Consider the following 13,351-nt stretch of genomic DNA (forward strand, 5'->3'; position numbering starts at 1 on the left):
TCCTCTCAGTCCGTTTACGTTTGTTCTGGGAGCTGTGACCCTGCAAAGATTCTTCTCCAGCACCCTTTTCCCTTCCTCATGCGCAGTGCTTCCCTGTTCTTTCCCTCTTCCTCGTTGGCCACACGCTCTGGTATGAGACATCTGGATGTGTGCTGATGATAAGGAGGACAACACCCAAATGAAATCTCAAAAGCTAGTTCTAGACAGCAACCATTATGCTTGAAGATGTTCAGTTACAAATTATGTTAAAACACACGTGACCTTTTTGTCTTTGCGGTACTTTCTCTACCCCGCCAGCAGAGACATCTCTCCTAAGAAGTAGATTTACCATGTGACCTCCCTGCTTAACATCCTTCGGCGGTGCCCGCTGTCTTCATCCGCCTGGAACCTGCTCACCCCTCTGGCCTGGCCTCGTGCTCCTCCTACACTCACGCTATGGACCCCACCTCCCTCCACAGCTGTTCTCCTCTTCCCCTCCCTGCATCAGAAATGCTGCCAACACTGCTACCGTCCCCTCATCCTTACAGACTTGCATCCGGGATCAGTCTCTTCCAGGAAGCCTTCTTGGACCCCTCTTAGCTTCCTCTAAAATGCCCCTCCTCTGTGCACCCTTGGCTCACCTTTATCCTGGAATCATCATACTGGGGGCTGACTACCTGCACACTGTCTGCCCTCTCCAGGAGCCTGACACTTCCCGGGACAGGAATCATCGCCTGTCTTCATAGCTTTATAGCCTAGCCAGGTTCACGACATATTACATTGTTACTATGTATGCTACATCTACTCAAAAATAAAAATTCTGGAAATTGGTTGAGAAAGATGTTTTAGCTTTGTTAGAGTTAGAAGGGCAAGTATAAGACCTCAGAACTAGAGAAATTTAGGAAAGCAAGACAATAAATAGTCCCAAGTCAAAACAGACCAAAGAACACATTAAGATCTACCCTCTAACCAATTCTTTGTTTTCCCGTCGACGGGACTCTTCCTAACCTTCCTCTTTACGATCCTTACCCCACCACCGATCAATTTAACAGAGTTTTCATTTGTACTCTCAGTTAAACTTTACATTCCCCTAAAGATCTCCACTCAAGGTCAATCGAACCATACCCTACTACATGCATCATTTTTCAACAGCAAAATGCAGATAAGACCTAATTTGTAGAGTTGGTGTAAGCATGAGACACGGCATACTTAGGTAGATACAGCCCTCTTGAGATCAAATTCTGCAAGCCTTATTGCTTACCTTCTTTGCTCGCTCCAGGTATCCGATGGATTCACCTGCCCAAGTATTCAAATATGAATATACACAAAAGGTTCTGTATAATGGAGTTTTTAAAACAGTGATGAGTGGATAGTTGAAAATGTCTGCACTCACACTGTATAATGAGAGGTCCATGAATTTATTGTGTATTGATATAGACAGCAAACTATAAAGGTTTTCTAGTGGATTTTGCAGTCACACTATTCCTCACTAAGGAATGATTGATAACTGGACCAGCCTGCTGGGGAACCAGTTCTAGTCTGATTAGAAGCTCTTGTCCCTTGCTGAGCACAAGAGTTCACAGCCTTGATTGATTACTCCCATGCACATATGATACTGCCCCTCCACCCCAACCTGAGAGCTCTGAGGGCTTCTAGACATCTGCCTTCTCCTTTGGGAATGGGGTTCTTGCACAAGCTCCGGCAGTGGAGGAAGAGGATTAAGTGCTATTTACAGGAAAAAGAACTTGCTTGAAGTGAAAATGAAACTAGGTGTCTTATTGCCCAGAAATGTAGATGTTTCTGCAAAACTGTTTACCATCCTTTGGCAACCACATTTGGGGAAATTACAATTTATATATTTTATACACAACATAGGATCAGGCTTCTGAGATAGGATGAAATTTAACTGATTCATTTATTTAACAAACTTTTTAAAAAGTGCCTACAGTGCACCCAGGACTGTTTTAAGCACTGGAGAGTTGGGAATAAATTAGGCAAAGGTTCTGCCCTCACTGAGCTCACACTGTAGTAGGGGGAACACAGACAATCATCAACAGAATATTATAAACCCAGATACTAATAGGTCATAAAAAGAAAAAGTAGGATAAGGGTAGGAGAGGGAAGCAAGGGAGGCCTCTAGGAGGAGGTGACATTAGAGCAGAGGCTTCACAGAAGGGAAGGAATGACTCAGGTCAGGATGTAGAAGAGCGTTGCAGGCAGAGATCAGGACAAAAGCCTCGAGGTGGGAACTAAATTGAGGCCGTTTAAAGACTAGTAAGAAGATCTAGCAACTGGCATGGAGTGAGCTAGAGGGAAAGTGGTAGGAGATGAGATTATTGGGGCGATGAGGGGTCAGATCATGTAGCCAATGGAGTTCTCAAAGTGCAGTGCCACCCAGCTGAGTGTCTGGAAATTTATGAGCATTTCAGTTGTCACAATGCTCTGGAGCACTGCCAACATTAGTGGGTGTCTGGAGCTGTGAAGGGTCTGGGACATTACCCTTCTTGCCAGCTAACAAGTTCACCTGCCACAGTTTCACAGGTGTTGAAAGACACAAAAGGCTTCTGCATGTCTGTCTTTTCCTCTGAAGGGAGCACTATTTCTACCTTTTCAGGCTGTCTGCTATACAAATATGCTTTAAAAATTGGTGTGGGACAAAGAGCTATTGGTGTCTTGCTCGTAAGACATGGAGAAACACAAGAGACCCCTGGAGAATTGTCCAACAATGGGCAGGGGTCATGGAGGCTAAATATCCCACAACACATGATGAAGAATTACCCAAAATGCTAATTGTCCTTTCCTTACACAACACGAAAGGCCTTGTAGGATAAAGTAGAGAATTAATTTTTTTTCTAAGCGTTGATAAAATAAATCATGGGAGGTTGAGTTACAAAATTTGCTTAAGTTTTAAAATTTTTAAAAAGATAATTTTCACTACTAAGTTGAAAATGGAGTCGGGGAAAAGTTGGAGGCAAGGAGACCAGTTAGGAGGCTGTGACAACCATCCCGGTGAGAGACCGTGGTAGTTGAAACCAGAGAGGGGAATAAGAATAGTAGTTAGAACATGAGGAAGCCATAAGAACTGGTCAGCTTCACGGTGTGTTTCAAATGTAGAAGAAACAAGACTTACTGATGGATTGAATGTAGTGTGTGAAGGAAAGAGCAACGGAGTAAATACTGCTGTTTACTGAGATGGCTGAGATTGCGGAGGAATGGGGGATGGGAAAGAGGTGTAGTTTTGGACCTGGGGACTGCAAACCACCAGTTAGTTTTGTTAGTAGAGTTTAAGGGAGATAATATACGTCGAGTGCTTGACATAGACCAGAGCCTATCTCAAACGTTAGCTCATTAGCTTCCTTAGCTTCCCTTTTGTGGTATTTGACATTTTTAAGAACTCTCTTCCTCTAAAAATTCTGTTTCCTTTGCTCCTGCAACCTCTTTCTGTCTTTATTATGTTATCTTTTCAGCACATTTTACAGTTCCTCTTCTTAGACACCTCCCTTGCATGCTGGCCTTTCCAGTATTCTGTCTTTGAAGCTCTTCTCACAGCTTTGGTGTCTATCCTAGTCTTTTTCTTGAATAAATTTATATATTTTGTTAACTGCACAAAGTCATGTTTGGTTTTGCCCATTTAAACATTATCACACAATCCTATTCTAAAAGACAAATGCTCATTAAAAACAAACAAAAATAAAAACTCACAACCTTAATAACCTAGAAGATTTGTCATTTAAAGAAGGTTTAAAAGGAAAAAAAGGGGGTGGCAGAAGAGAGGTTTTCTTACAAGCTTTTCAGCAAGTGTCACATTTTCTCCTTAAATGGGAAGGATTTCAAAACAAAGGTGAAATGGCTTAAATAGAAGTATTCATAAAAAGGAACTTTACAGAATTGTCAACAATATTAAGACAACATCGACTAACCAGTTTCATTATGGCGTCTTCCCCCACTCTTCATTGTAGAGTTATAATATGCTTGTTTAATTAATTATATATTGTGAACATCTTCCATGTCACTACATAGTCTTCTAAAACATCATTAAAACAAATTCCTTAACATTTCATTATTTGGATATATCATAATTTATTTTGTTAATTCTCTATTATATTTTTACATGCTATTTTTTATTTTCAATAACTGCAAAGTTATAGAAAAATTGAAAGAACAATACAAAGAAAGTAAATTGCCTGCATGATGCCATCACCCCAGTACTTCAGTGTGTATTCCCTACACACGAAGACATTTGCCTCATGACCACACGGAGCCATTCAAATGGGGAAACTCACATTGATACAGCACCATGGTCCCATCCACAGATCTCATTTAGGTGTCACCAGTTTTCCCAGTAAGGCCCTTTAGAGCAAAAGGATCCAATCCAAGATCACAAGTTGCTTTTATTTGTCCTGCCTCTTGAGTATTCTTCACTCTGGAACACTTCCTCAGTTTTTCCTTGATATTGTGACTTTGACACTTCTGAATATTAAAGGCTAATTATTTGAGAACTGTTCCCCAACTTTAACTTATCGGCTGTAACCTTGTGATTAGATTCGGGTTTTGCATTTTTTGGTAGAAATACCACAAAAGTGATGCTCTGCACGTCTCACTGCATCCTGTCAAGTGGAACACGATCTCAATTTGTCTTATTCCAGTGTGTTTGATGACTTGATTAATCGGTGTCTGCCAGGTTTCTTCACTCTGAAGTCACCTTATTCCCTTTGTCATTAATAAATATTTTGGGGGGAGATTATTTGAGACTAAGTAGGTATCCTGTTCCTCATTAAACTTGCATCCACCAATTTTATCATCCATTGATGTTTCTTGGCTGCTTTAATTATTACTGTGATTGTTGCCAAGTGGTGATTCTGTGGTTGTCTTATTTCTTTTACATTTATTGATTGTCATTCTACTGAAAAGAAAAGCTTTTTATTCTTTGAATTTATCCAATTGTTTTTATATTATGGGTTCTAATCATGACTGCTATTATTTATTTTCATCCCTCAAATTTCCCCAGTTTTGGCCAGTAAGAGCTATTTCCACATGACTTTTTGTATCCATACAACCTCATAATTCTTTGAGAATTTTCTTAATTTCTGGTACAGCGAAGTGTTCCAGGCTTATCTTGTACTTTTCTTGTATCCAGCTCTACAATTAGCTATTTCTGGAGAGTAGTACTTTAGAAATCCAGATCTGGTTGCTACAATTGCATTATTAGCAGAATGTCACTCTCCCAGCCCACTCTGAGAACAGAGCTAGGGAAAATATGTATGTCTATACATACGTACACTTACCTATATTGCTGTCTGTATTTCTTTCTAGTTCTATCTAAATTTCTATCTATCTATCTATCTATTTATCTATCTATCTATCATCTAACCATGGGTTTGCACCCATACCTCCAATCCTACTCCAGTTCCACAAGGCTTTTTTTTTTTTTTTTTTTTTGCGGTACGCAGGCCTCTCACCGCTGTGGCCTCCCCCGTTGCGGAGCACAGGCTCCGGACGCGCAGGCTCAGTGGTCATGGCTCACGGGCCCAGCCGCTCCGCGGCATGTGGGATCTTCCCCGACCAGGGCACGAACCCGTGTCCCCTGCATCGGCAGGCGGACTCTCAACCGCTGTGCCACCAGGGAAGCCCCACAAGGCTTATTTTAATTTCTTCACTTTTCATAGTTGTAAGTCTCTTTCCCCACAGTGAGGAACATGGATTCCATTATCTTCAATACATTCACTTATTTGTTGATCAGTCAAATGTAATCAATCTCCAATTGCAGCCAGGCAGGAACCCCACTGCATGTCTACTTTCACTCCCTCCCCTACCACAGATGCCCACATAGCCTGACTTGGCTCTGAAACTGTGCCCTGGCCGGCACCTCCACGCCTCTGGGGTGGAAGCCCTCCTCGCCCTGCCAGGCTTCAACGCCTGGCACCGAGCTGCCACCCCCGCCATTGTCCCCACAGATGTCCTCTGTTCCCTGATTTGACTCCACCCTGTGCTAAGGTGCACCAGTGCCCTGCACACACTCACACTAATGCCTGCCTTGCTTCATCCCACCTGATGGTTTTGGACTAAATTTAAGGCAGGTAGGGAGGCAGGTAGAAAGGAGGGTAGGCAGGCTAATGCTTTATTTTTAAAATATTTAGGTTGTTTCCAATTTGGGGCTATTATAAACATCTTTCTTATTACAGATCATATATTTTTAAAAACATAAATCTGCTGTATAGTTGTTTCCTTTCTTACCTCCTGAGGCCATGAATAAAGTTGGTATTCTCAGCTTCTTTCTCTGCAAACTTCTATTTATCTATCAAAACCTTAGGAAGATACTAGACTTATATTGTTTGGATGGAGGTAAGATGGAGTGAATAGCATATCCCTTAGTAAGATTTTAGTAAATAATTCTATCAGACTCTTCTATGAAATAATTTACCCTTAATTATTTTGCCTCTGCAGACTCAACAATCCAAAATGTTAACTTTTTTCTATTTCCATAATATAATACCCAAACTCAATTCAGTCAGTTCAATTTTGTTTAGTGTCAAAATAAATCAAGCTGATTATTTGATATCAAATTCACCAATATTATTTAGCATTATTTAAATGAACGCCTGGGAAGTTCATCCTTACTTAAATGCCATAGAACTGTAGAGGAAGTGGTCATATATTATTTCTAGTTTTCACTCTCTTTGTTGTTCCTCTTTTTATTTGGTAGGGAGAATTCACCTCAGGGAAACATACTCTAGAAACTCCCAGGAAAAAAACATTGACATCAACAAGTCATTTCCTAGTTTTTATTCATTTTTTCTTACTAATATAAGATATATTATGACATTATATTAGAACATAACATCTTACCAGGAATTTAATTTCTTTGGAAATTTATGAACTTAGAATATTTTTCATCTGAGGGTCCTGGTTTTATGCAAATTTCTATTCACACAGTTCCCCACCATTCCTTACATTTTGTAGGTGCCAGCTAAGTGTGTAATGTTGTTACTCTGGAATTAATGATGAGTGAGTTAAAAGGAATGACTCATTCTCACTTCAAATCCCTTTTGGATGAATCCCGTGTAAATAAGTCTGCACTCATGAAAATCTGTTCCATGGACTATAGGTCTCAAGAGGCTGTCTGCAAAAAAATAAAAGGGGGTTTAAAGGAGAATTACATGATAAAATAAATGTTGAAAATGCTATTTCTAATGTTCCTTCTTTACAATTCATGAAGCACATTAGCATAAAACAGACTCCGGGAAGTACAGAAATCCTTCTTTGAAGGATTAAAATCCTTCTTAATCCAGAGTTTCCCAGATACTGACCCCATGTCAGTGTGTGTGGACATATTTATGTGCATAACACCCCACCAACAATGCAAGCAGCTGGGATGCACACACACACTTTGCCCAATGCCGACTTTTATGAGTGGTATGATGTGGCTGATTGTCTGCAAACTGCGAACTCGTGTTAGAGGAGAATCTGTCCATTGTTGCCTGTTGCTACAGAATCACACCAGATGATCTGGTCTGAAAACAGTCTCTCACAACACAGGGAGGATTTTCAAGTGCCTAGATGAAAACTGAGAGGCAATTACTTAAAGATCAAAGGCAAACTTGTGTTTCATTTTAAAATAGGACAGAAATAGAAAAACAAAAATAAAGTTGTGATAGCTCTGGGCTTCACTTGTTTCATTCTTTTTTCAGCTGGGCACCAAAGAAGGTTACCTCACCAAACAGGGGGGGCTTGTCAAGGTAAGGAAGCACGTTGCTGCCAGCCACAAAGAAAGAGAGCACATCATGGGGGCTTAACTCTCATTTTGACTTTTTAAAAAGCAGAACCTACTTATTTTGACCCAGTTATAATATTTACCTCTTTCCAGAGTTCATCTTTATGGCCAATATTAGTCAAAACTCTGGAAAATGACTTGACTATTCTTTGGCAAAGCCAAATGTATGAGAATAGCCTACATTTAATACCCAAGAAAACATATAATCCTTTTGATGCAATGATTGAGGATGAACGTAGCAAGTTAACTCTAGCACATATCTTGGCCTTTTAAGATTTTTTAACAAAAAAGAAGTCAAAATTGGATGAAATGTTTACCTAACAGTAGGCCCCAAAAGACCCGTCACCGACATGAATGTAACTATATTATAAAATCCCAAAGAAAACAAAATTTAGGACTTTACTAGTTGGAGGGGTATCCTCTGTTTATGTGATTATACCTTTAAAGTTACTCTATTCCATTTTCACGTGCCAAGAAGACCTTCATGGAATGTGTCTGTTCTTTCCCATTTTAAGAGTCAGGACACTTAACCTCTCTCAAGGATACTGGCCTGCTTGAATTTAAACTAAGTATTTAGTTATTTGTGTCCCTACTGGACTGGATGCTTCCTAAGGAGAGGAAGTATTCATGTTCATAGCATTATGTTTAAATCCAGTTACTTCTTTTAACCGGGAACATTGCCACCCAACATCATTAGTGTTCTGTTAGTACATAAGAAAGAGGCAGTGGGTAACAGCTGTTTTTCCACCAATGTCATGGAGTTCTTAGGCAAGGTTTAGAATAGCATGTGGTTGAGCTTCCTAAACCTCAATCTGCTTATTTGTAAAACAAGAATAATAATATTGGGTTGGCCAAAAAGTTCGTTTGGGCTTTTCCATAGGAGAGTAGAAAACCCCGAACGAACTTTTTGGCCAACCCAATATTTGGCAATGTTTGGGGATTGGCTATAATGTATATAAACCTCTAAGGATAGTATGTAGCCCTCAGTAGGTGCTGAACAATGATATCTATTTTTATTATGGAGTTTTATTAAGATTATTAAGTCTTAATAAGATGGAAATTTCAGCAGTTTGTTATAAATCACCTTGAATGTTTATGATAGGTTATTTCTTTTTACTTGTTTAAAAATGTTGATATCTTTGCCTTCGTTGTGAGCTTAATGCATGGAATCATTTTAATTTTTGAAACTTTAAAATTTTAAGTTTTATTTTGAAAGTTTTTCCCTCAGAAACAACACCGCAAGAATATTTTATTGTATCTAATCTTTTAGGTATTTTTACAACAAAAGGAAATTATCTAGTTCAAATATTGTGGGCCTGTATTCAAAACCTACATGTTTTAATTTTTCTTTTTTCTCAGACCTGGAAAACGAGGTGGTTCACTTTGCACAGAAATGAACTGAAATACTTCAAAGACCAGATGGTAAGAAACATGGTCATATATTTTCCCTTTAAAAATGAACCCTGTACCACTATGGAGAACACTATAGAGGTTCCTTAAAAAACTACAGATAGAACTACCATACAACCCAGCAATCCCACTGCTGGGCATATACCCTGAGAAAACCATAATTCAAAAAGAGTCATGTACCACAATGTTTTTACAATAGCCAAGACATGGAAGCAACCTAAGTGTCCATCGACAGATGAATGGATAAAGAAGATGTGGCACGTGTATACAATGGAATATTACTCAGCCATAGAAAGAAATGAAATTCAGTTATTTGTAGTGAGGTGGATGGACCTAGAGTCTGTCATACAGAGTGAACTAAGTCAGAGAAAAACAAATACCGTATGCTAACACATGTATATGGAATGTAAAAAGAAAAAAGTAGTTCTGAAGAACCTAGGGGCAGGACAGGAATAAAGAGGCAGATGTAGAGAATGGACTTGAGGACACGGGGAGGGGGAAGGGTAAGCTGGGACGAAGTGAGAGAGTGGCATGTACATATATACACTACCAAACGTAAAATAGATAGCTAGTGGGAAGCAGCCGCATAGCACAGGGAGATCAGCTCGGTGCTTTGTGTCCACCTAGAGGGCTGTGATAGGGAGGGTGGGAGGGAGACGCAAGAGCAAGGAGAAATAGGGATAAATGTATATGTATAGCTGATTCACTTTGTTATACAGCAGAAAATAACACGACACTGTAAAGCAATTATACTCCAAAAAAGATGTTAAAAAAAAAAAAAGAGCCCTGTAGATGAAATGTCTGCCTTCAAAATCCCTGAAATTTTATGAGCACCTGAAACATCCTATAAACGATTGGAGATGTGAATTTTTGATTCCTGATATGAGCAGTGTTCTTTTGCAAACACGAGATGTGTATCCCAGACACGGCTCTCTCAGGCTGGCTAACCTCTAGCTCACTGAGGACATCATTCCCTCCGTCTAAAGCAATGGAATTGTTCTCTTGCCACAGTATTAACTGTCTCTTGCAGCAGTGTCCCCCTTAATTAAAAATATGTCCATTTCTCATGCCGATTTCATTAAACAAATTAAAAATTATTTCATCTCTTCTCATCTCTCCTACACAAAATTTCTGAGTAAGTGGATGTTTAAAAACATGGGAGACAAATATGACTCCCTTCCACGTGTTAAAAATCCATCTCCACCAAATTTAAATTGACAAAGAAAATCTCTTCCTCATGTCCAGTTTCATGAAAAGCCAATCCCCAGATGAGTATGTGACTTCCCTTAGGAAGGTTTTCTATAATCAGTCCCCATAGTGGAAGGAAAGTTGACAGTCGCTCATAGTGGAGACTTGTTAGGGGAACAAGTGATGTACAGATTTGTATGTGTGTTCTTATGATGACACAGTTTGCCCTTTTATTTTATTTTTTTAAGTCACCAGAACCAATTCGGAGCCTAGATTTAACAGAATGTTCGGCTGTACAATTTGATTATTCACAGGAAAGAGTGAACTGTTTTTGGTAAGTTGTTTTATAAAGTAAATGTTTTTAAAAGTCTTCTTGCCAGACAGTTTAGCAGAAGAATAAAAAATTGTATGTCTTAATGTGTACAAATGTTCTGATCTGAGGCAAGTGGGTTTAACCGTCACACAGGGCATGTATGTCAGAAGTGCTTTCAGCCGAGTGTGACATAATACCTCATTTAAAGTGACTTAAACAAGTAGGAAAATCTCCTGGGTATAATTGTTTAGGTTGTACACTGCACAAGTATGATGCACTGCACAAGTAGGATGCCATTCACATCTTAGACAGCTTTTATTCCTTTGAGGTGTTTTATTCAATTTCAGTTACAACCTTGTTGACTCCAACAATGAGTGATTTGTATAATGACAATTCTGGCAGATGGCACAAAAGTGTTTTGTTCTGTCACAATCAGTATATCATGACAATTTTATAACTGGGAGAAGTAAAGTATCTTGAGAAAAGAGTGTCTTATTTCTCACCCTGAACTAGTTGAAGGTACGTTGCAGACATCATGGCACTTTATCCCTGAATACTTAAATTTGCATCTCCTAAGAAAAAAAAATCACCTATAGAACTACAATACCATTGTCACACCTAAGAAAATTAACATTAACTACTATTAATTAATGATTGTATAGTATCAACCAATAATGGAAATCTTTTTAAAATTCACATAAAGGTACCATATGAATTAACAAGCGGTTATATTTCTCATATAACAAGCAATTGGGAGATAGGCAGCTACCTTGACAAGGTCAGGTCCAATGTCTCTATAATTCTCTTGGTCTTTTCCTCATGCTTACTACTTCAGGGTCCAAGAGAGCTACTCTAAACTGTAGGCCTCACATTTTCATGTAAGCCATAAAGAAAGATGCTGGGATGGTATTAGCCAGGTCTGCCCTTTGTATCAGGAAAGCAGACATTTTCCCAGAAACTCTTCTATCGGATTGTTCCTCATCTCATTGGCCAAGACTGAGTCCCATGGCCATCACTAGCAGCAGAGGAAGCTAGAAAACAGTACAGTACGATCATAAGTGGCTCCGACTAATTATAATTTATCACCTGGGGTTCTGTTAGCAAGAAGAGAGGAAAAATTATCTGTATTAACAGGCAATTAATCATGTCTCTCCCAGGGAGGACCAAACAATGACAATTCCAGCAACTGGTTCTGTACACAATATCACACCTTCCCCCCAGCTCCCCCTCTCTCTACTCACTGCCCAACCGGACCTCACGTCAGGGTTTACCTTTTATACACAGGGACTTCCCTCTTGTCTATTCAACATTAATTACTGGTATAACCAGATGTGCTGCTTTGGTTTTAGGATATAGAAACCCTTCTGATTTCACTTTAAGGCTTTTTTTTAAAATTAATTTTTTATTTTTGGCTGCATTGGGTCTTTGTTGCTGCGCGCGGGCTGTTCTCTAGTTGCGTCGAGCGGAGGCTGCTGTTCGTTGCGGTGCGCGGGCTTCTCACTGCGGTGGCTTCTCTTGCGCGGCACAGGCTCTAGGTGCTCGGGCTTCAGTAGCTGTGGCACGTAGGCTCAGTAGTTGTGGCTCGCGGGCTCAGTAGTTATGGCTCACGGGCTCTAGAGCGCAGGTTCAGTAGTTGTGATGCATGGGCTTAGTTGCTCTGCGGCATGTGGGATCTTCCCCCATCAAGGATCAAACCGGTGTCCCCTGCATTGGCAGGCGGATTCTTAACCACTGCGCCACCAGGGAAGTCCAAGGCTTTATTTTTTTCATTTTTCACAAAAAGGACAAAAAGATTTTTAGTGTTTGGCATCTCAACTGTAAGGACAGGAGGTGTGGGCGAGATTTAAGTCTGACGATTTTGACTCTATAGCCAAAGAGACAGAGAAGGAGTTAACTCTATTCCTAGAACAGTCTTTCATGCCAGTAGGCAAGTTTGTCTTCCCTTCAGCAAAGATTACCTCATGGCCAGAAGTGGGCAAAATAAATAGTTGAAGAGATTTATTGTCTCTTTTTCCTGCCCTGAAAAGTTAAAACTGTCTTCATCCACAGAGGGCAGTGTCATCCTCGCTGAAGTCAGCTAACACAAATGAGCTCCTTCAATAAACTCTCTTATCTGTCTTGCTTGTTCTTTGAATCATAGCACAAGTTCTGAGTCATTTAACAGATCAGCTGAATAAACACACGTGTATTCAGTCTAAGACATGAACAATAAAGTGATCTGGGGGTGACCTGGACCTTTTTTTTTCTTTGGGTTCTCATTAGAAAATACAAATCTGGTCTGTAATATGAATCTGCAGCCTCAACATTTCTGCGTTTGCTGGCAGGACTAGCTTCATATATACCAGCTCCTTAAGTTCTCACCCAGGTTCTTTGTCAATTCTTTTTCCCCTTGGAATACTCTAATTAGTGCTCAACTAATAGATGTTCAACCAACTATCTGGAGTGTCTTACATTCTTTCTTTTGTCTTATCAGCTTAGTATTTCCATTCAGGACATTTTATCTCTGTGCAAAGACAGGAGTAGAAGCTGACGAGTGGATCAAGATATTACGCTGGAAGTTGGTGAGCTATTCATGCCTCTGGATACCTAGTACTCAGAAATCACATGTTGATGATTTCAAACATATTTCTATTGAAAGAGTCAGACAACCCCCGAGAACGGGCGGGAGGTCTACTTACAGACTTATGGAA

General features: G+C 39.8%; 1 protein-coding gene across 2 annotated transcripts in view; it reads left to right on the plus strand.

The window, feature by feature from the left end:
* Positions 1-13,351, plus strand: part of DAPP1 (dual adaptor of phosphotyrosine and 3-phosphoinositides 1) — a 59,866-nt gene that overhangs the window by 43,580 nt on the left and 2,935 nt on the right. The window contains exons 5-8 of one of the 2 annotated variants that reach the window (XM_029235135.1): positions 7,668-7,715; positions 9,110-9,172; positions 10,597-10,682; positions 13,135-13,222. In XM_029235135.1, the coding sequence (XP_029090968.1) occupies positions 7,668-7,715; positions 9,110-9,172; positions 10,597-10,682; positions 13,135-13,222 (285 nt within the window). The remainder of the gene's footprint in view (positions 1-7,667; positions 7,716-9,109; positions 9,173-10,596; positions 10,683-13,134; positions 13,223-13,351) is intronic. The other variant, XM_029235136.1, reaches the window with a different exon arrangement.

The sequence above is a fragment of the Monodon monoceros genome, unplaced genomic scaffold (genome assembly GCF_005190385.1).
Source record: "Monodon monoceros isolate NGI ecotype Baffin Bay Population unplaced genomic scaffold, NGI_Narwhal_1 Super_Scaffold_20, whole genome shotgun sequence".
Lineage (NCBI taxonomy): Eukaryota > Metazoa > Chordata > Mammalia > Artiodactyla > Monodontidae > Monodon > Monodon monoceros.